At 34.1% G+C, this 23,069-nt stretch overlaps 2 protein-coding genes and 2 long non-coding RNA genes across 8 annotated transcripts in view; 2 read left to right on the forward strand and 2 right to left on the reverse strand.

Annotated features, from left to right (window-relative positions):
- pins (G-protein-signaling modulator pins) overlaps positions 1 to 6,351 on the forward strand; it is a 41,615-nt gene extending 35,264 nt beyond the window's left edge. The window contains exon 10 of the mRNA XM_090106182.1: positions 6,246 to 6,351. Coding sequence (XP_089962308.1) covers positions 6,246 to 6,296 — 51 coding nt within the window. The 3' untranslated portion in view covers positions 6,297 to 6,351. The remainder of the gene's footprint in view (positions 1 to 6,245) is intronic.
- Positions 6,352 to 11,315: 4,964 nt separating this feature from the next.
- LOC149911416 (uncharacterized) lies at positions 11,316 to 13,181 on the reverse strand. The gene is made up of 2 exons (XR_016457140.1): positions 12,678 to 13,181; positions 11,316 to 11,886 (listed from the first exon to the last, which is right to left on the reverse strand). It is a non-coding gene; the product is annotated as an uncharacterized LOC149911416 (long non-coding RNA).
- Positions 13,182 to 13,972: 791 nt separating this feature from the next.
- LOC149911417 (uncharacterized) lies at positions 13,973 to 14,761 on the reverse strand. The gene is made up of 2 exons (XR_016457148.1): positions 14,446 to 14,761; positions 13,973 to 14,121 (listed from the first exon to the last, which is right to left on the reverse strand). It is a non-coding gene; the product is annotated as an uncharacterized LOC149911417 (long non-coding RNA).
- Positions 14,762 to 14,802: 41 nt separating this feature from the next.
- Positions 14,803 to 23,069, forward strand: part of cyc (basic helix-loop-helix ARNT-like protein cyc) — a 74,524-nt gene continuing 66,257 nt past the window's right edge. For 3 of the 5 annotated variants that reach the window (XM_090106246.1, XM_090106262.1, XM_090106233.1), the window contains exon 1: positions 14,803 to 15,144. Coding sequence is in view for 1 of the 5 variants with exons in the window: in XM_090106233.1 (XP_089962359.1) it covers positions 15,101 to 15,144 (44 nt within the window). In the remaining 4 variants the exon portion in view is untranslated. Of the gene's footprint in view, positions 15,145 to 16,006; positions 16,055 to 23,069 lie in introns of all 5 variants that reach the window. The other 2 variants (XM_090106239.1, XM_090106255.1) reach the window with 2 other exon arrangements.

Consider the following 23,069-nt stretch of genomic DNA (forward strand, 5'->3'; position numbering starts at 1 on the left):
TCACGAGCGCGAAGCGCGAATGATTTTTCCTGAAAAACTTGACGACTTTATTTGTTTGCAGGGAACCTTGAGGGAAATGCCAGATAATTTTGAAGCTCGTGTGGTATTCGGGAGATTATTTTTCCGTCCCAAATGTCGGCCAATAATTTCACAATTGAATTGAACCTGTCAGTTTGACGTCAACGACCAGAGAAAATTTTCAAAAAATTATCAGTATAATACCATGTAGGTTGTACCACGTGGCGTCGAATGGTGCAATTCTATTGGTCGATATTTGGGTCGGAAAAATAATCATTATAAAGGCGTTTAAGAATTCTATATACATTTGTGGAAACACATTATACGTTACAAGAAGTCGGTTTTTAATTGTTCGTAATTTTCTCCGACTGTTATAATTGCTGGACCATTGTTAACATAATGATGCGTTTCCTATATAAAGAGCTATGTTGTAAGGAATGATTTTAGCTATAAATATCTTCCATATAATGATCAGTCAGTACCGGGGCTGAACAACAATACGATAAAGTCATTGTTGCTAGCGTTGGACGCAGGGAAGTAAGCGCTAAATATTAAAATACACTAAGCCAAACACTCGTAAACCGATATCATTGTAGGACACCGGTTTATGACACGTTTGTTGTTCGTTTGTTTGTGTTTCATTTACTAACTGACAACTTAGTTCCTAGAACAGGCCTCGATTCATTAGAGCAGCCAAATAAACGAACGATATCGAATGTTTTGTCTATCCCCTGCCCGAAACACTTGTTACGTCCCGGCCTTAACAGCAAACTGCTGACTACGCCGTTCCCATGGGAACGGAATGCGAGCGTGGTTTTGCTGTGTTCTCTTTTAAGACTTCTTTAGAATAATCATTAAAAATGTATATTGATTCCTTAACTCAGGTCTGCACCGAGCAGACATGTGTGTAAAAGTTTCATTTTAATTATTAAATGTAGTATTTAAAGTAAATCTGGTTTTCTTTTGGGGCCTCCGGCTGTGGGAAATGTAATTCATTCCCGTATGTGTTATTGTGTGTATTCACTTACACCAGACACCAAACTTTATGTCATGTTTTTTGAAAAATAATATTTATTCGCGATATATTCCTGTAAGAGCTGGTCGGTGGCTTCTTCTATGTTTCGTTCGTGTTTACAGTTAACTAACGCTTTTTTTACTTTGGAAAAAGCGCACCGTTGTTTTATTTTATATCTAGCTAGAAATTAAATGCTTCAATTTTACGGACTTCTTTTCTAGAATTAATTTCTAACGAAGAATTTAATTATTGTATGGCTTTTCAATTATTAGAATTCGCTTTAAAGATATTATTAAAGAAAAATATGCATTCATTTGTATGATCATATTGGAAGTGGTTTTTGTATGCCCTTTTACCGTACGTGTCTTTAAAAACAATAAGCGAATTTTGTATTATATATTAATTAATGCTTGATAAGATTTGTCTTGATTTTAAAGATAACCCAAACGTTTGTAGGTGTCTTTAAAAATAAGAACGAGACCATTGTAAGATGAATGATGTCCCGTTAATAATGGAGACTGAGACACACGCTAAAATACAAGTGTACCTAAATTACTTAAAAAATCTTAATTATATGCGCGATATTATATTCCTAACACTATTCCTTAAAAGTACATGCTCCCAATAATTGTAGGTAGTTACATTACAATGTGATTGAATCACTATTGAGCGTCGATTGAAAAACGAAAATCAATGAGTATTCAAGTTCAATGGCAGACGGCAGACACACATCGGAACCGCTAACAGGAATTAATATGGAATGGCAGCTTAACAATATATTTGCGAAAACAATATTCATCCGACGCTGTTACAAATTGGTAAAGACATTTCACACACATCGTTGTTATGCGTGGAGATAGCTCACAGATTCCAAAATTCATAAATATTTTTTCGGCGATGATATTAATGATAAAATATTATGCGTATTGATTTGAATACTGGAGTATAGGTACCAATTTAACAAATTTTCATATTTGTAGTGATCTTTTACTCACGTCAATGTCAATAAAAGGAAAGATTTTTCATCACATCTCATATTTTAAAGACTAAATAAATCGTCGAGATAATATGATATGTGATTTTGTGGCTCTCGCACTGACCTACGGTGTAGATACTTAATGGTGTGTTAAATTAACGATAATGTTTACTTCAGTTACCTAGGTGAAATTAAATCTGAATCCTTGGAACGATTTTCCATTCTAACCCTGACCGTGTCACCGCTACGCGTCAACCTGTCCTCGCTCCGCGTTCATCCCGCGAAGTTTATATTTTAATTCATTTTATACTCACCCATCACCTAAAAAACTAAATATTTAAAACAACCTCGCCCTTACAATCGACGCGAACTTCCAATTGAACACGTGTAGCTTTTGATGAATTTGACAAAACAATTGTGAATTCGCAACACGGCTCGGTCTGCGGACATGCTGCCTTAGGACTGAGCCTTTGTTCAATTACATCTATTAAGATATGGTATCTATCTGTTTGTACAGTTTTATTTCTTTAACAGCAGCAGTAGCAGCAGTTTTGTTAATATTTTATAATAATTAGTTGCTACAAATTAATTTCAATTTCATAGAATACTTTGAGACAAACCTCAGACGCTATGAAGTATGATTGCAGGGGAGATGCATATAATAAATCCTTTCTTTTAATTTCTTATACATTTCTACATTGAGACTTCTCTTAAATTATGTTAGAAGGCAATTAGACAAATAAAATATATTAAAAATGCTTTGAGGGTTAATATAAAGAAAAAGCATACTTCCACTATTAGTATATGCTTATATTTTGCAGTTTCGATATGAAGACAATTATTTTAAATTTATTTATGAGATTTTTCTTCGAATCTTGGAATATCGTAATAAAATAATATAATTCATTAAATCGTAAGCAGCTTATCTATTTAAAGAAATAAACAATAGGACGCCCACTCGGCTCGTGCCGCCTCACTTTCGTTGGAAATGTTAGAGACGCATAAACTAGTTCTCGTGCACTTTGAGATGCGGAGCCTCGAACTTAAACTATTGATCCCGGCTGTCGGCGCGTGTTTACGTGTATCGCTATATCATTGCAAATTTCATTGAATCATTCCACAATATGCGATCGAAGTTCGTTCCGGGGGTACACAGCTATAACAATCGGTCCGTCCGATCGTTTTACTAAATCGTCGCAGTTAGCTGAAACCGCAGCCCTTTACGATATTAGGTATTGTAAATGCATGTCGTCTGTAATTTTGTCGTTACGAGTAATTTGCGTAATACATAGACGACGAATACGAGCTGAAGACGGGCGCCTAGTCCGCGTCGCGACGTTTGAAAAAAATACTTCAAAGCGCATTATGGTTCAGGTGCCCTTTGCATTCCTGATGGCTGTGATTGTTTCTGGACGACATTTTATAATCGATTGATTTATTGTTTACACGTTTTATAATATAAACGTTACAATAATGTTCTGTTAGAAACCCGATATTGACGACGTCCTTTTTAAAGCTTTTTTATTGCTGCATTATTGAATCGAAGTTTTCGAAGAATAATCATTTCTGATTAATTATTTTAACTGTAGCGCGAATGATACGTAATACCTGCTTCCTAGTATTAAGAGTTGTTCAAAATATAATATGTTCAAACACAAACCACTTCACTGTACAAATTACAAATTACAATACATTGATACAATTTAATTATGTTGGGTATGAATTCTGATTTATCATTCTCAGTTTGTGCTTTTATGTTTCAGAATTTAATTGTATAAATATTTTCTTTTATTATTACTGAAACAATATATATAATAAAGTGGTTTGATTGAGTACTCTTCTTAGTAGCATTTTTTCTCTAAGAAATAAAACAAACACATTGTTTATCTTAAGTATATTTTAAATATTTGCAAAAACAGCCACTACGATTCCTATCCTTACCCATTTATAGAAAAGTCTCGTATACCATGGGGTCGTTAGCAGTTACATTTTACATCTAACTAGTATCACGAATATCTTTTTTGCGGGAATGAAAATTAGCGATTTTAACTTTAGATATTTTGAATGATCTCGGATAGAATTTGGTGGCCTGCAGTGGCTATATCTTCGTTGCGACTTGTGACAAAAATATATTTTAGTATTCAGTTACTTATGCCAAATTACCATGCCTATATCACACTAATAAATAGCATAGGTAGGTACTCAAATTATATGAAATGAAATGAAATGAAAAATGAAATTTATTCGCAAGAAAGGTGGTACCACATTGGTGTACAGTCATATGTCGTTATTTTTGGCAAGTCATTAATATACCTAAATATTAAAAATAGTAACGGTCCAAGTAGACTCCCTTGGGGTACTCCATATCAATTATGTTGTTATGTTGATTTGTAAGCCATCATCTCCTGGTTTTCATCTTTATTTAATATTTTCACATACGTGGGCCACACTGAAAGTTTTGCGTAACTAATAAATAAAACAATTTATTTGTCTTATATTATATTTACTACTTTTTACAGTATTCTCCGTTACATTTAAAACACTTTTTCATCCGTTCAAACCATTTCTGGAAACATGAGGACCACTGGTCCGAGGGTATGTTTTCTGCGTGCTGTTTGAAAGCAATCACGGTCTCTTCTGGTCACGTAAATGTCGAACCACTCATTGAATCATAGATTTTTGTGAAAAGGAAGAAATCGTTAAGTGCTAGGTTAGGACTGCGTGCGGCATGAGTCACGTGCTCTATGTTTTCAGAAGCCAAAAATGACTTTGTTTTGTTCGCGGTGTGCGCCGAAGCACTGCCATGGTGCAACAAGATGCGACTTCTAGGTCGCTTTTCCCTTATTTTTTCTAAGACATTGGGCAAACAAATAGTGGTGTACCACTCAGCATTAACAGTCTTTTGTTACTCAAGTGGGATAGTGCAGACAGGATTCGTCTTAGAGAAAAATAATGCAATCATTTGTTTGCCGACCCTTCTCGCCTGCCTCAATTTGGTTGGTTTGCTGTCACTTTCAAACACCCACAAAGAATATTGGTGTTTTCTTTCTGGAATATAACCATATACATATTAATATTTCATATCCTGTCACGATATTATACTCGGCATTAAAATGTCCGTAATTGTTAACTTTAATAGCATTTCTTAACACCAATCTACTCGATGTCGTTTTTGTTCTGGAGTGAGTTTTGGAGCAATTCACCGGCAACCAAGCTTCCTAACTTTGAAATGTTCATGTAAAATTTTCTGAATTTGGCTCATACTAATCCCCAAATGTCCTCGAATCTCCTAATAAGTGATATGGCAATTTTCTTAAATTAGTCGTCTGACGGTAGCCATATTTTCCTCCGTGATCGCAGTTGAAGGTCGACCTTCACGAATTTCATCATGGAGAGAAACACGGCCGCGATGAAATTCAGCATATCAATGCCTTACAGTGCTCAAATGAGGTGCCTCCCTCCCAAAAGTATTTTGAAGGCGAGCAGTGCAAACTTTCGGAGAAAGCGAACTTTTAAAATCATCAAAAATCATCGCCCTAAAATTGTTTCGTGTTAGTTCCGTTTTTGCTACGGACAACGAACTTCAACTTGAGATAAAAAAAAATTGACAAGCGCTACCCGCCAAATTTTTTTTCCTCAACTAATGAGACTTCATATGTTAAAAAAATATAACATTCGAAATTCAAACATATGGGTGGCCAGAAACGCAAAACTTTTAGTGTGCACTAGGTATTGTTTCCTATTTGCCAGGTAGCTTTTTATCAATAACTATTTATTATCTAAATAAATTGCGCATTTCACAGTAGACGTGTTTCCCTGTCTTTCCACCTTTGGTGGCCAATATTAAGAAAATATAATTAGCCTACATCTGAACGTACAAGAAATGCAATACGGCGATGAACATAGCCGCGGGCCATGAAAGTGAATAGAAGAGGGCAATCGATCCCACCCGTGCGTAGGAACTTGGCCTTAACAACTTAGCAAGTATTACTTCGAGACGATACCCACAACCACAACGCAGACTTGATAATCGCTAGTCGTTCTTATCTGTATCGGAGACATATACAGAGAAACTTTCAACTTTATTAAAGAAAGGAAAGTCTGGCCGTCGTGGGCTCTTGATCTATAAGTGTATAAACGAAGATTTTTCTCCCGATTAAATATTGAATTAGCAATGATTTGTATGTATTGTTCATAAAATTTCCCTAAATACATATTATGGTGTTAACATTTCAGATCCCGCTGCAGGACAGGCAGAACAAGGCTGCGTCGGGCTCCAAGAAGTAAGCGGAGAGCGCGACCAGTTCCATATTATTTGCACGTTAGCTTTGCGTTAGTCCGCCCCCCCCCCCTCCCCTCGGCCCCCGCCCGCCGACCATAACTCAATTGCCCGTATTAATGATCTGCCCCACAAATATGTTGCTTTTTTAGGATCCACCCCAGTCATGCATACGTTGTTAACGGTTACATTTCAGTTTTTCCGTACAATTTGCATCTGTTGTTCGTGATAGTTTTTTAAGGTTTGTCAAATTAAGAAAATACAAAATTCTACTCTTTATTATATTCTTATTTAAATAATGTGTTATAATTATGATACTAACTGTAATTTAGTTATGTTAAATGCAGATCGTTAATACGATATCGGTGTTTATCCCTAATTTTAAGAAATATTATTTAATGAAAGAAAATCCTTTTATTGGTGTCTATTTTAATCTGTGTTAATTGATTACGTCACACCGTCACACTGTTCTCGAATATTCACTAAACTTTGCATTTTTACATTCCGTTGCAAGTTGAAGCCGTCTGTTGTATTTACTTTAAGATATTTGCTTGTAGACTGACTTTATAGACTTTTTCAATGTAAACCTCGGCCTAATTCAATTAGATTGACTTATTTTACAAAATAAAATGAATATATCAATAGTTATTATACGTTTAATATGTTTTTGATTATTCGAAACGCACCCGCACTGAACGGACAATACAATATACGAGATTACTTTTAATTAAAATCAATTAATTATTATTTCAAAAAAGGCTGAATGGATTATTTCGTGGAATTATTTTTATTGTGTATGAATTTTTTTTTATTGTATTTATTAGTTTAGGAGTCGATTAGGTCTGCGACGCGACACCGCACGTATTTACATAAATTAATTGGGCAAACCAAAATAACAATATCGTAAAAGAACGTTTCATTATTATAATACCTAACATAATTTAATATTATAAAGGAATACACTCTGGAAATTTAACCAACTAAATTGAAATTAAATAATAGTAAATGATGTCACACTTAACCGATCTGATTTATATTGGCGCTCCTTGACTCAATTAAAGTGAAGTCTGAATACAATTAATTTAGCTGTAATTAGGTAAGACAATTTTTAACTGTATATATTTTTTGTCAGCGATTGTCTTAATCGTCGTCTATTTGTGCCAAAAAGGAGTATTAATAAATATTCATCAACTAAATAAAACTTTAAATTAATATTTAACTTGACTGCAAGAAATCATGCCGATGTACATTCATGCATCATGCATTTTTGTGCATTTCTGTCAATTGGCATGAATATTTTAAAATTATAAACAAGCATCGTTCATTTGGAGTACATTCTTAATAGCATATATTGGTCTAAGAGCCCGTGGGAAATCGTCCTTCACCGATCTGATGGTTAACAAAGAGACATATTAAGATGAGACATATTTTTTATAAAAATTTTTTTATAAACAAATATGCCAATAAACGCTTGCCTATCGAAAAGTGGTCATGGCTATTTTTAATTAAATTAACTTATATAGATTTTTTTTCATCACCTTCATACTTTTGATAAACCAATGAAATTTATTTGACTGACATATACTGTGTATCAAAAACTATCAGTCAAATAAATTTCATTTGGTCTCTCCCACGGGCTCTCCTACTACATTGGTCCTACTACTCAAACTCAATATTTTTATTATTCTTACTTCGATAGAAAAGTTACTGAATTAAAAAGTTAAATAAACTCATAATCTCAAATGTTGTTCCCACCTAAAAACTGGTATCATATTAGAGATACATTCCACACGAAAAAGGCAGATTTTAGGTCAGGTTTCAGATTTCAGTTTTGTTTTAGTATGTTGTGCCTGTTTGCTCGGTATATATACGAAATATTTTTGCATTGCTTAGCCTTCAAAATACAGGCTTTATGAAGATTTCAGTAAACGCAATTTCATGAAACGCAATTTCTAAATAAATTGATGAATTAATGGTATCTAATAGCCTTTTTACCCTCATATTTCCAATCTTGAATTTATTTTTAAAATCTTATGAAAAATATTTTTCTTCTGTCATTTTTTTACAAAATTAGCTTTACAAAATTAATTTTTTAAATTTTGTTTTCTTGAACTGATATTGACATTCGAAGTTGACATGCCTCACGTTTACTAAAATCACCAAAAAACCTGTATTTTGAAAGCTAAGCAAAAATATATCGTATATATAAGTATAGAGGATATATAGCATAACATGCTTGCTAAAATAAAAGAGGAATCTTAAACCTGACCTGAAATCTGTGCCCCTTCGCGTGGTATGTGGCTGTTGCTTAGTAATACTAGTATAATATGCGTGCCGGTTCGCTCTGCAGACGTTTACATTTATGATAAGTTTGTGTCGATTGAATGTACTCATTATTTATATTCGCTAGCTATAAGTTACCGCTATTTATTTATATCTTACGGTGCTGATGAAACTGGAAACGGCCGATAAATATCTTCATATACATTCATAGTTTATTTATAAGTCGCTGTGTAGACAGAGCACATATTTTTTAATATGGAAACGTTTACGAAAAGAGCGTGGTTCCAATCAGTCAAAAAAGTTGTGACCTTAAATTTCCCGCGCTCTTTCAAAAATAGAAAAAAAAGATATTTTTATGGCTTTACCAATAATGTGTTGAAAAAGAAGATAGGTTTCTCAGATTGCCAAATTTTATTATATTTAATATTAGGCATTATTATTGACGGTTACAATAATTATTGTGTGTTGTCATATTGTTATTTTATTCAACATTGTTACAGTTTCGACTTAGCTAGACTAAATTAATTGTATTGTATTATATATATCTAACTATCTCTATTAAAAATTTAAATATTATTGTATTTTAAGTTCGGCCTATTTTCATGCCTCGGTTCTTTTTTGGTATAAATCTGTTTAAAGTATTTAGTTAAACTATGAGTGATGGTTCTATTTCGTAGTTCGTACAAATGTCCTAGCTCTTTATGAATTGTTTAACACCTGCTTCTTATTTATAATTAAATTAATTTACACCCCCATGTTGTTTTATTTACCCCTTGTTTACCCCTCACCTCACCTAAAGGCTAAAGCAAAGCAAAACATTTCGTTACTGAGTATTTGCAGCGCAGACATCAGAGCGAAAGCATATTTTGTGGCTGGATATTTTCTTCTAAAAATCGAATATTGAAAATATGTTTAATTTAATGTTTTACATATTATCAATTATTTCAAGATAATATCATCATCTAGCTTTCCGCCCGCGACTTCGCCCGCGTTTTCAGAGAAAAACCCGTTCCCGTAGGATTTCCGGGATAAAACCTATCCTATGTCTTTTCTCGGGTATCAAAATATCTCTATACCAAATTTCATGCAAATTGGTTCAGTAGTTCAGGCGTGATTGAGTAACAGACAGACAGACAGAGTTACTTTCGCATTTATAATATTAGTATGGATGAAAAACCTCAGGAAATTTGTGAATCCAAAAATTAACCGCGGATTAATAATTAGTAAGGTCTACTACGTCCTCTAAATCAATTAGTAAACAACACAATGAGTTCATTGTTTATCCCACAGACATGTATCGTTTATCCTCATAATTTATGTTTAGGAATACAGATGTGCCTTTGAAATGAATAACTAGATGGAGCCAAAATCAAATTATTTGTTGTATTGGTCCCAGAGTAAAAGCATATACAGACGCTCCGATTTGGTTGGTGCCAACCATATTGGAAGTTTTGGAACCGACATGGCAACCATTCCAACATTGCTACAGATTGTCCGACGGTTGGCCTTCCAGCTGTCAGTTGACCATAGAGTAATATGTCAGTTGACCATAGTACGAAGAGAATGGGCTAAATTCTACTATAGAAATAGAGAAAATTACAGTCATATGCGGCTCTTATAACTTATTTTCAAGGTTTTTAATGTAGCCGCAACTGTCAATTTTTTTTAATACTTCTAACATAATAAAATACGCTTGATTTCTGGCATCTCTATTGGCGTAACCTTTGTTACTTAAGTCCCACAAACAGGGAAAGTCTTTATATAGTTCCAGTAATTTTATTAAATATGTCACGTTCGGTGACCGTAACTCCCTCGGCGTTCATGTTGACGTCCTACACCGGCGGCGTTGCGAATATGAATGAGCCAATTACCTATACAAATTACTCTATGGAATGAGCCGATTTGGTCGGAACAAAGCTTCCAAACGTTCCAATTTGGTTGGATCGGATAGGAAGTTGGTTTGGTCGGTATTGCTGGCGCATCCGACCACGTCAAACCAATATTAATAATAATTATTTCGGACCGACCGCTCTCTTCACTTTCCGATTTGGTCGTGGTTGGATGGTTGGCACCAACCGAATCGGAGCGTCTGTATATGCTATTAAGGTCGCATCATGGCAATACCGTCACGTCAGTCGTCGAGTAGGGCAAAGGTATCTTTGATACTTGCCAAAAAAGTTTCACTTCTGACACTTCTTCTCTTATTGTTTCTTTTGTTGTTTAAGTTAAAATCCCTCTGATTCTTAATGTCGTTTCTACCGAGAAAAATCTGCAAGAATCTCGATAGCTTAGACGCTAAGGCCTAAGATTAAAGATATCTTACTCTTTATTATAATTAATTGTAAATCCGTTATTTTCTTAAAAATAATTGCCATTTAAGTGTAAAAAATCTAAGAAAGATATTTAAAGTTTAAACTACAATTTACCTAAACGACGGCCGACATGACCCGACTTATAGCATTAAACCAACATTGGTATATAATGTAAAGTCTAAACTTCTAAAGGCTAAGTAACCCGTTGTGTAACCGTTGTGGCCGTATCTTAGATCATTTACCTACTTAATGATCTAAGGGCCGTACAGTAGATTTACTGATTTCATGAAATGGTCAATCATTTCATGTAAATGCATTACCATTTAAAAAAAGGGTATGTACCTATACTTTGTCTCGTTTAGAGCTAAGATATGACCTCTTAACATTTTTATTGATTAAATTCAACATATTTAGTTTTTTCTAAGTACATACAATTGTCCGTATTTAAGCAAAAAGGAACCACCCAGCAAAAACGCACTTCTGAGATATTAAAGGATTTACAAAAACATTTGCAGCTCTGTCAGATGAAGTAAAATTAAAATTTATTTTATTTAAATTCATTGATAAATTACTTATTTAAGTATGTGTATATAAATTTGCTCTGAATATTCTTAAACTTTCTAGATAATTAAGAAAATGTGCATGTGGTTCCTTTTAACATTTATCAATTGATAGGTTTTCTCTTATACAAAAAGGAACCACATCCCAGGGATTTAATGATATAAATGAAACTATGTATTTATAATATCGTAATTAAAGCTTTAATTAATAAAATATATAAAATAATACTTATATAGGACGTTTATTCGACGTTATCATCAAATTGGATTTCGAAATCCACCGTGTCTAGTCCATCTATGTGGTCTTCTTTTGCATCATCACTAATGAGACCGCTATAAAAACTGTGCATCTTGTGGAATGAGATGTAATATGGACTGAATATCGCTAGAAGGTGAAGAAAGCTTCTCCAGAGGCAGCGACGTATAAGGTTCTTCGTTATCTTCTGTAATAAAAAGAAAAAAGCTTTAAATCAAAACAATAAAGCCGCGTGGCTTTTATACGTAGGTATATGGCGACAGCAAAATATTATTAGTTCTTATAAAGCCGTGTCCCTACTAGACGACTAAGTATGTTGTATGTACATGCGCCATGTACAAAAAACTGGCTAAGTGTGAGTCGGACTCGCGCAACGAAGAGTTCCGTACCATTATCTATAAAAACGGCAAAAAAATCACGTTGTATGGGAGCTTCTTAAATATTTATTAAGCTATTGCATAGCTTCTATCGCGGGCCTTGAGCGCGGGGACTGAATCGAGAAATTCCGTAACGAAAAAACCTCACTCCGACGGGCTCGGAGGTGTGGCTTGAAGGCATGCTATGCAATAGCTTTACCGCGGCAGTCCCCGAGTGCCACACGTCTTTTTTTATTCTGTTTTTTAGTATTTGTTGTTACAGCGGCATCAGAAATACATCTAAACGTATTTTACCAAAATAGTAGGTAGGTACCTAGATCATCGACAGTTATTTTTAAAACAGGGTTTAGACTTTAGTAGTTTCATCTCACAATGACAGATGAATCGTAACAAAATGATCTCTTAATTCGACTCGCCGCGCCTTCGTGAACAACGACATTGTCGTTAAAATACGTAAATCCACAGAGGATTCCTCTTGTACTTACTTAATGAACTATCTTCTTAAAATCACACCACAATCGGGAATGAATCAAAAGTGGATAAAGCGTACCTGCATCTCAGATTCAATAAGTACTTAAATGCATTAAATAAAACTACTTACCCGTTGTATCTTCATTATTATCTTCGGTGTTCGTCTCCAATGCTTTTCTTACCCATTGCTTGCTTATTTATTTATTACTAAACATTTTCACATTTAATTTTAAAGGTAATTAACAAAAACAATAGAACTTACTTCGCGGAGGAAAAAAACACCGTCACGTATTCGAACTACTTCGCTGAATGTCACCTATATTGACAGATGTTCGACGTTTTACTTAAAAAATTGGAGTTTTGCACTTTGAGCTATTTAAGTAATGAAATACGTTGTTTAAAGATGAGAAGCATTGTAACAAGTTAAGGCATTTGGTTCCATATAGCGATGATGGGTTTCAGAATGTTTTACAATATTTATTTATGCATAATAGAACCGAATGCTTGTGGTTTTATTTTGCAATAAAAAATTACAATTAAATTATGTATTTATTTTACGCATAACCATACCACAGAAACCTGGTTCCATTTTGTGTATTAAAAATAATTGTTATTAATAGAAATATGTGTAATGTATAATGGTACCAAGTAGGTGTGGATCTGTTTTGTATAAAATGACATGATAGTAATATCGTTTATTTGTTTGAACAAAGCAGTCCCGTGGTGCTGTGGTTCGGTTTTGCTTAATATGGTATTATTCGTTGTTGCTGGTGGTTCCTTTCTGCTTTTAGTATACCTTGTTTCCAACGTAAAAATCATGTGGTTCTTGTTTGTATAAGAATTTAGACCACTTTTGAATGAGTATTCTTCAATAAAAGCAAAAAACGAAATTTGTCGAGTGGTTCCATTTTGCATAAATACGGACAATTATATTATTATTATATTACTATAACACCACACAAACCACGGACGAGAAATCTTGAGAACTTCTTGAGGAGGGCTTATTGTCTATGGTCTGGCTAGTTTACACTTTACAGTGCGACACAAAAGAGATGAAAATAAATGAGGGCGCCACCGTCGCTCATATAGCAACACTGATACTGCGACGCAAGCGATCTTGATACTATAGAATAAAAATCCAAAAATCTATATAATATAATCTAAAATAAATACCGCGATTTAAACCGTTATAATTGTTTCATTGTAGCAGTGTAATTTAAGACAAAAATACATTAGTATTTTAATTGACCTACCTAGGTCAAATTTTACTTAAATGTATTTGGAATTAGTTATTTTATAAAAATCGGTCAAGTGTTTAGACTGCAGAGGCACACATAGAATCAAACATACAAACAAACAAGCATACATGCAGCTCAAATACATTACCCTCTTTCTGGGTCCGTCGGGTAGAAAAAAACAAGGCGATTTGAAAACCACATATTTTTATTTTTTTTTGTAGATAAATTTTGTACATTAATATAATTCATCAAAATCTAAATATTCTACTCCTTCAAAGGACTGATCATCACTCTGTTTCGAAGTACTGGCAAGAGGGTACGGGGCATCTTCAGTATCTGTAAATATGATACAGTAAATATGATTTTTTTTCTTATGGTTTGATTGATTAATAGATAGATAGCTGTATGAAAACAGTTATCACTATACTATGTAGTAAAATCTAAACTAGGTACTTTATTTGAGGCTGGTTGGATTGGATATAACTTCTTGACTCAAATTGTGCTGGTCGCACTATAAAAACTAGTTTTTGTTTACATACAAATAACCTCAAATTAAATTGCGAAAACGTAATAATCGCCATACATACATACATTAAACACTCGTTACTAATGGAATATTCTATTTTACGTAGTACTGAGCAAAAATAAATGGAATCTCACCGGTATATTCTGCTGTACGTTTGTAAACGTTTTCCAAATCAGTCAATAAATTTCCAGCTTGAAATTCGGACAAACACCGAATAAAAACTTTATACACCACATCACGGACACCGCTACGTTTAACCTTTTTCATGATGTCTCCTTTTTTATTTAAATTTCTTGTTCTAAATAACAATTTTATCTTAATAATTCTCCACTTCACGAAAAAAACAACAAATTTTTATTCAACTTGACAGCTACATTGCCAATTCAGGGTTGCCAGGTAATGAAAAACGAATTAGTTCCAAAATAATTAATTTCATCTCTTTTATGTCGTACTATACGCCAAGACATCTGAGTGCTGTCATTCTTCTGTGCTCTGTAGTTTGAAGTTTTTGACAAGAAGAAAAGTTTATGACAGTTGCATTCGTGACAGTGTATTTGTGTCTTCCATAATATAGTTTGCGATACGATTTAATTCTACCTATATTATTGCAATTGCTAGTTCTACAACGATCCCGTTCCATTGAGTGCCTTATTATATTTGCCTGTTGAACTTTCTATCCAGTTGAATATTGATAAATTACTAGATTGACAGCGTTTCGTAAGTTTTGGTGGTGACTGTAAAGAAACAAGTTAGATTACTTCTTGAAGTTTCCATGCTTTTTCACGCGGGATGGATGGTTTCCTCAATCAACCGAGCACATCCAGCGGTGGCCAGTGAGTATTATTAATATTGTATTTTAGCTTCAAATACATGCATGCTACAACAAACGTCTTCACTTCTATGTAATATACGCAGTCTCAATAAGACTACTTTGTATCGCAAAATATTAATAATCTGTCTTTATAAATGCACATATTTACGTATGAAATTGTGTTTCTACAAAATTTGCACTGGAACTATTCAACTAATGACGAAACATTGTAATATAGTCTACTGTATCACCTCGCTTCACGCCATAGTCGCGTTTGTCCTTGCGTCTATATTCTCTGAAATATCTTATTACTTATCAATATTATCGAAAGAATTTCATTATTCATTTAAATATGTTTTTGACGTATACTGGGCATCTATATTATGTACCTACCTAAGAAGTTGTATGATGATTCTTGACATTATAATGTAACATATTATGAACATTTGAATGAATAATATACATATAAAGGAACAATGCAACAAAAGTATTGTTACCAAATATTTACTGAGCAAATCTAATTTTTTTCATAAATTTGCCATAAGATGTTTTTATTATGGTAATACTTTATTAGATATTTTAAACAGCCAAATCAAAGAACAAAATACTCACCTATATTTATATAATAACTACTAGCGGTCCGCCCACGCTTCGCCCGTGGTACATGTTTACGTTTTCTCTACATAAGAACCATCCTCGTACTTCAAGGAATATAATAAAAAAAGAATTATCGAAATCGGTTCAGCCGTTCTCAAGTTATGCGCTTACCAACACATTTTGCGATTCATTTTTATATATAAGATTATTAATTTGTGCTTTATGCTATTTGTAAAATATGCTTCCAATATTTAACAGTTAATATAATATATGTGTTTCTTTCTCAGATTGTAAAGAAAAAGCATACATAACGAACAAAGAAATCAACATTGTAGGTCAGTAAATTATACAGGGTGTCCCAAAAAGTAGTGATATACTGAAGCTGGGAGGTAGAGAACTTAGAGGGCTATCCGAATCACCCCCATGTGTGTTATGCGATTTTTCGTATTTTCGGAGTTATTACATTTTTTTCAATTTTTCATCTATCGCCGAGTACGATGAGATTTTTATTTATGGTGACGTGAATTATTGCGCTAGATGCTCGATTTTTTTTGTGTGCTAAGCTGAAAGATAGGCCAATTCAGTATGGTAACATTTACTATCGTTAGATCTTTGAATGGAATAAAAAAAACAATTAAATGCCAAGAAAGATAAAATTACCCAGTATGTTCATAACTTCAAGGGCCCATAAAAAAATAAAATCACATAAAAAAGGTTTTCCATTTAGCTTTTAAAAACTTGCTCTAACGATCAGGTAGCTATCCTAAAAAATTCATTTTATTATTCTGAAGGCTTCAATCGAAAAATTGAAATCTTAATGTGGTAAGTGCAAAATTTTTATTAACATGATGATCATTAAAACCAATAAATAGGTGTTTAATTACCAGAATTTTTTTAAAATAGCCCCGCTGTTGCTCAATGCAAGTGCGACATCACCGTAAAAAGTTGTCTTTTTAATGGCTGAATGTTCTTTTATCATTTTTAATGGTTTCTTCTGCTACTATGAATTTCCGGGTTATTTCGTCCAAATTGGGGCATTCTCTCAAGTAGCCGAGGTCTTTTTAGTATCCCCATTGAAACAATTCAATGGGGTTTAGGTCGAGGGACCGTGGAGGCCAGGCTTTAAGGTAGGCGTCACCGGCGCATGCGCAGGCTGCAACGACCAATCCATCTTTCAGGGTATTTTTGCCCTTTAGCCTGACCTCCACGGTCTCCGGACATAAACCCTATTGAATTTTTTCCGTGGGGATACTACAAAGACGAGAGACTGCCACAATTTGGACGAAATAACCCGGAAATTCATAGTAGCAGAAGAAACCATTAAAAATGATAAAAGAACATTCAGACATTAAAAAGATAACTTTTTACGGTGATGTCGCACTTGCATTGAGCAACAGCGGGGCTATTTTAAAAAAATTCTGGTAATTAAACACCTATTTATTGGTTTTAATGATCATCATGTTAATAAAAATTTTGCACTTACCACATTAAGATTTCAATTTTTCGATTGAAGCCTTCAGAATAATAAAATGAATTTTTTAGGGTAGCTACCTGATCGATAGAGCAAGTTTTTAAAAGCCAAATGGAAAACCTTTTTTATGTGATTTTATTTTTTTATGGGCCCTTGAAGTTATAAACATACTGGGTAATTTTATCTTTCTTGGCATTTAATTGTTTTTTTTATTCCATTCAAAGATCTAACGATAGTAAATGTTACCATACTGAATTGGCCTATCTTTCAGCTTAGCACACAAAAAAAATCAAGCATCTAGCGCAATAATTCACGTCACCATAAATAAAAATCTCATCGTACTCGGCGATAGATTAAAAATTGAAAAAAATGTAATAACTCCGAAAATACGAAAAATCGCATAACACACATGGGGGTGATTCGGATAGCCCTCTAAGTCCTCTACCTCCCAGCTTCAGTATATCACTACTTTTTGGGACACCCTGTATAATATGTTTTCAGTTTTCACTCATGCTTTACGCTATCATTATTATGTTTATGGTCCATGTTGATTTAAATTTTATACTTTTATAGTTTACTAGCTGCTTGTTCAGGCTTTGATTGATGAAAAAGTGAAATGCACTGTTGCTCAGTAGGGATGTAGATAAAAGTAAAATAATTGTTAAAATGGTTGTGTAGTTTCTTATTTTAAAAGTTTAAACAGAAAGCAAGCGCTATTGGAAATACATATTTGATTTCAAAATTAAGGGCTGGCACAGATAATGCAAAATGTAGCGCTGAGCATTTTTCATTGTCAAGCTATTATAGACATTGTCCTCATTAAATCAATATTCAAAATCAAATAACAACCATTTATTCCCAAGGAGAATTGCTTGTGAATATTATCAATGTCGATAATAGTTGCACATTGAAAAATGCTCTGCGCTGTGCTCGGCCATATCTGCGCTGGCCCTTATAGTTTTATTTCAAAAGTTTAGTTTGACATTTACATGGAACAAAACCCTCTGAATTGAACTCAATTTTATCTGCTTGTGGTTGCTTCTTTATACTGATTAATGAAGATAACAATAAAATATATAAAATTTTTAGGCAAACTTAGGATTAATTCTTAATAATAAATTTAATATATTCACATGTAATATAGAAGCTACGAAAAGATACATCCCAATTCCCAACAGGCGCTCATACTCAAAGTTTCATAGCCCTTCAGTGTTTGGGTCAACGGCTATGAGGCATATTGCCTACTTGACTTTTATTGTTATTTGTATTTACATTTTAGCATATCAGCTATCATTCTGTACTTAAGCGTTAAGCCTTCAACATATATACTAGTTTATACTGTTTATTATTATTTACTTACTTACAATAAAAAGTAATTATGACGAAATATTTGACGTAATTTAGTCATTATTATTATTGTTACATTGATTGGACAATTAATAAACAGTTCATTAGTTTGAAAAGTTATTTTTTTGAGAATAACATAGCTATAAATAAAGTATGGATAATAGTACATTAAGTACATAACAGCTATGTTTCGATATTCTATATTTCGATCCACGGCGTGTGTTGATATGCGTGTGTCTACAATTTACTCAAGTTTGATAGTTTAGTGGACATTCCTCTAGGAGCTGTTTTAAACAAAAGACGTGACGTTATGCGCAGCAGGAAGCGAATCAATAAACAATTTTGCATTTATTTGCAAAAATAGAAGAATCTCTGTCTCCCATAATAATTTTACTGTAGCGGCATTTATATTATATATACTAGCAAACCCGGCGAACTCCGTTTCGCCACCAGAGGCACCTTTTCTTTGCTATAAACTTCACGGAGCCCGAGACCTTTCCAACGAATGCAAAACCGTGGAAATCGGTTGGTGCGTTCTGGAGTTATAGCGTCAGGAAGGAAAACCTGACTTATTTTTATATAGTAGATATTTCTAGAATGTATCTACGTAAACATAATAATGTAATTCCAAATTAATTCTAACGTAATCTTTCTCCTTTTTAAAGTCACTTCTTTAGTCGCAGTCTTTAGGTAGGTACTATAAAGTTTAGTATACTTTCGAATTTACATTAGTACGGTTTTTTTACATAATCTTTTACCATTTATTCTATAAATAAACCTCGAACTCAAACCTTTTATTTCATGTACACTTTTACTTTCTTAAGTATTTATGTAATTTTCTTAAATCTACCACCTTATACTTTTGGATGTTTTATTAGTTAAAACTTATAGTAACAACAATTTCAAAATCTCAGTTCTCGTCGGTATTGTGTTCGCAAATGAATACATAATTTATTGAGAACCTACAGTTCGACGAAACCCAAATAAGCAGATGTAGAATGATTTGGACTTCAATTATGTTGATATGGAGGAGGTCGCGGCGACCGCATCGCCTCGACAACCTCTTGTCCTCTAATCTTACTCTATGTAAATTAAGAAACCATTACCAAACACACAAACTGTTCAAATATTGTTTTTTGTCTAAATACTTCAGCTAATAAAATCACCGAATGATTTTTCGAATCATGTCCTAATCCATTTTCACTAGACTCTATCGATACGATTTGCATATAATTCTTTCAAAATTAAGGAATGATTTTGTTCAGACTAACTCAAACTTTCGCAGGCACCTCAAATAAAAGCTTTAACATTTAGCCGCTCAATCCCCAGGCTGATCCTTCAGCATTTTATTAGCAATCGCCTATGTATAGCAATTACCAAGTGTGCAAGTAGGTTCCTCCCAAACTGTGCATCGCTTTGAGAGGATAATCGGCGGACAATCCTCTCAGTTAGTTAGCGGACGATTAAGCTTGTTACTACGCGTTCTCAGATCACATCCATACGTGAAAACGTCTCGTATCGATTATTTTTTTCAGTGCTGAAATTGTTCACGTCAAGGGCTTATAGGACATGTTACGAGTTGGAATATACTGAGTTCAGTTTCGTTTGGTGTTAGCTGTACTCTAGTTACTTCCAGTAATTAATACCACACAAAATCATATTTTTATTTTCTTTAGGAAAAGTTGTCACTTGAATTCCGTGCAATTATTTTTAATTCATCCACTAATATATAGAGATGTAAAACGTGTGTAAAACTCAATATAAATCCATTTAAAAACTTACATTGCTACTTCTACAGCTGTACGTGGCGACATTTCAATATTTCAATCAGTATGAAACGTCATGGTTTAAACATGAGCCATTTATGAGGCCATATTTCAAAAGATCCATATTTTGCGGAGACGTTTCCAGTTCCTGCTTCGAGACGCTTCGATGTCCCCAATACAATGATATGACATCTCGAGTCTGCAAGAGCTCTCAGCAGTGTCGACTCTCGACTCACCTCCGCTTCCGTGCGTCGGTCAATGATTTTTATTCATGCTGCTATTACGAGCGAACATTCTGGTCTTCTGGTCACTGGTCACTTTGTAAACAGACTGCGAATTCCATTTCAATGAGCTTTCTGACTGTTTATCAAATATTTTGACATTCCCGCGTGAAATATGACCTTGCTTTAGATTTTATTACACGTGCCGATCGTTGTGCATGAAAAAATGTCCCTCAAAACTGTTTATTGATTGCAAAATGTTTACGTAATATTTTGTTTCGATTTTGTTAACATTGTTCATGTTCAAGTAGATACTTTCCAAACTCACAAGGAAAAACAAACCGAAGCAATGGAAAGCTCCAGTCGCCAAGTACTATAATCATTAGTGCCGTTCAATCAATGTATTACCCGATGTTACTGTTTATAATAGACTCCTTAGTCTATCGCGATTGCACAGTGCACTTGATTGTAAGGCACCCGTTACACGCTCAATCTAGAATGTGATCCTTGATCATGATCATTGATCTCAATCCAGATTGACTGTGTAATGTATTTGATTGACGGATCGTAAAATCTGATCAGAAAATATCTAGATTTTTAGAAATCAACGATCTCGATCCTTTGGTCGAGATCCAGATTGATCGTGTAATGTAACATGCTGTCAAATTACGTCAGTCTGCGTTCGGAGCGCGATGGTATGGGACGACAACACACAGGTGTAACCATTTTTAACAGATGATCAAAACATGCCTCCTTCATCCTGTAGTAATTTGCGTAATCCTCTTCCTCTTCCGTACTATAAATTTCATCTAACAAGTTCGAATGTGTATAGATGTTCCTTTTTAGTAGCCACGGTTTAACCCAGCGTTTCCTCTTCACGCGTTTTTTCAAATAACAGGCAATAATTATTGCTGCACAAGCTTTGTTCTTATTCAGATCTATTTAGTGGTTGTGAATGCGTGTGCATTTGACAATGTCGAACAGTGGACTGATATGATCTGGATTGACCATCTAATGTCGCGACGATCCACATAAAGATTCGTCAATCCGTCACCTGACTTGGATCGTGATCTGGATTGAGCGTGTAACGGGTGCCTAATAACATGCTTCATCAATAGCAATTAAACCTTAATAAACCTAAATGATATTTTTTCAATGAAAACTTTCCTAGTCACAAAAAAAAGTGAAGTCCCGTGTCCACGTAGTGGGGTAGGGGGCAAATGCATTATTCATACATTTGTTTCACTGATCGATTTTTCTTTAGGGACAAGTAGGTTATCAGCCTTCTGTATCCTGATTCCTGCCAGACCGAGACATTTTTTTTTTCGTCTCCACCGGGAATCGAACCCAGGACCCCTCGGTTCTACGCTCACGCGTCAACCACTGTACCGAGGAGGCGGTCGAATAAAGTATATATTTTTTTAAATGAAGCAAGTCAAACTCAAACTTAAACATTCATTTAATCAATTAGACTACTATTTAGTAGCACTTTCGAATCGTCATTACATAAGTATTTTTAACATTTACCACCGATTCGGAAAGCAATGGAGAAGAATCGGCAAGAAACTCCATAGTTGCTCTTTTAAAATCATGTCAATATTACATAATATGTAACTTATATCTAAATATGTACATAATATACCATAGGTAATATGCCAAAGAACTGTCCTGTGGTTTTTACGCGACAACCCTCCATGGGTTTTTATCGTCCATATATTCCTGAATACTGTAGTACGCTCTCTGAACTAGTACATTCTGAACTACTAAACCCTTTAATATTATGAGGTAGTCTATTGTAAAAGCGTATACCTTGACCCATAAATGAATTTTTAACTTTAGCTTATCGTAAAAATGGCAATTCAATTCTATTTCTGTTCCTTGTGCCATCTCCTACTCTTGTGTGTAAGTCGGAGCTTTTGTGTACATGCAAAATATTATTAAATATATACTGTGATGGTACAGTAAGGATACCAGTATTCTTAAAATGATCTCTGTGATTGCTCGTATAATTGGTCGTTTCGATAAGTAAAACGAAAGTTTTCCAAAACATAAAAATGCACCTTATCATTTTCTCGTAACCCGTTGAACACGTATGCGCTAGTGTATATGCGCTATTTTATCATGAAAATGGCTATCCCCATTTAATTTGTCTGAAAAACTTTTGTTATCATAGGTAAACGGATATATTTCAGGTATAGTCTCACTATTTAGTTTGATTTTTTGGTTTTAAAAATATGTACTCATTTCCATTATCTACATTTGTTTATGGATAGTCGCACTAGTCGATAAATGCCAACGATGTAAGTTTTTCAGGACGTAAACGTAAAGTCAGATTAAAATAATTTCTCGTAAATGTTAAGAATCGTTATAATTCCAACGGAATATCATTGTAATGGCATAAAGCTACGTAAAAAAATAATAAATGCCATTTTTAGACGCCTCCAATACGTTTCTAATCTTTAATGGTGACGCCGTTACAAGTTTGTCTCTTGAGAATAACTGTGTGTCAAGGAATCATCATTCGCCGAGCCGAGTATAATCAATC

This window comes from Colias eurytheme, chromosome 1 (assembly GCF_061535395.1).
Source record: "Colias eurytheme isolate Ceu_HAF_F1 chromosome 1, ilColEury1 Martin Lab GWU primary, whole genome shotgun sequence".
NCBI lineage: Eukaryota > Metazoa > Arthropoda > Insecta > Lepidoptera > Pieridae > Colias > Colias eurytheme.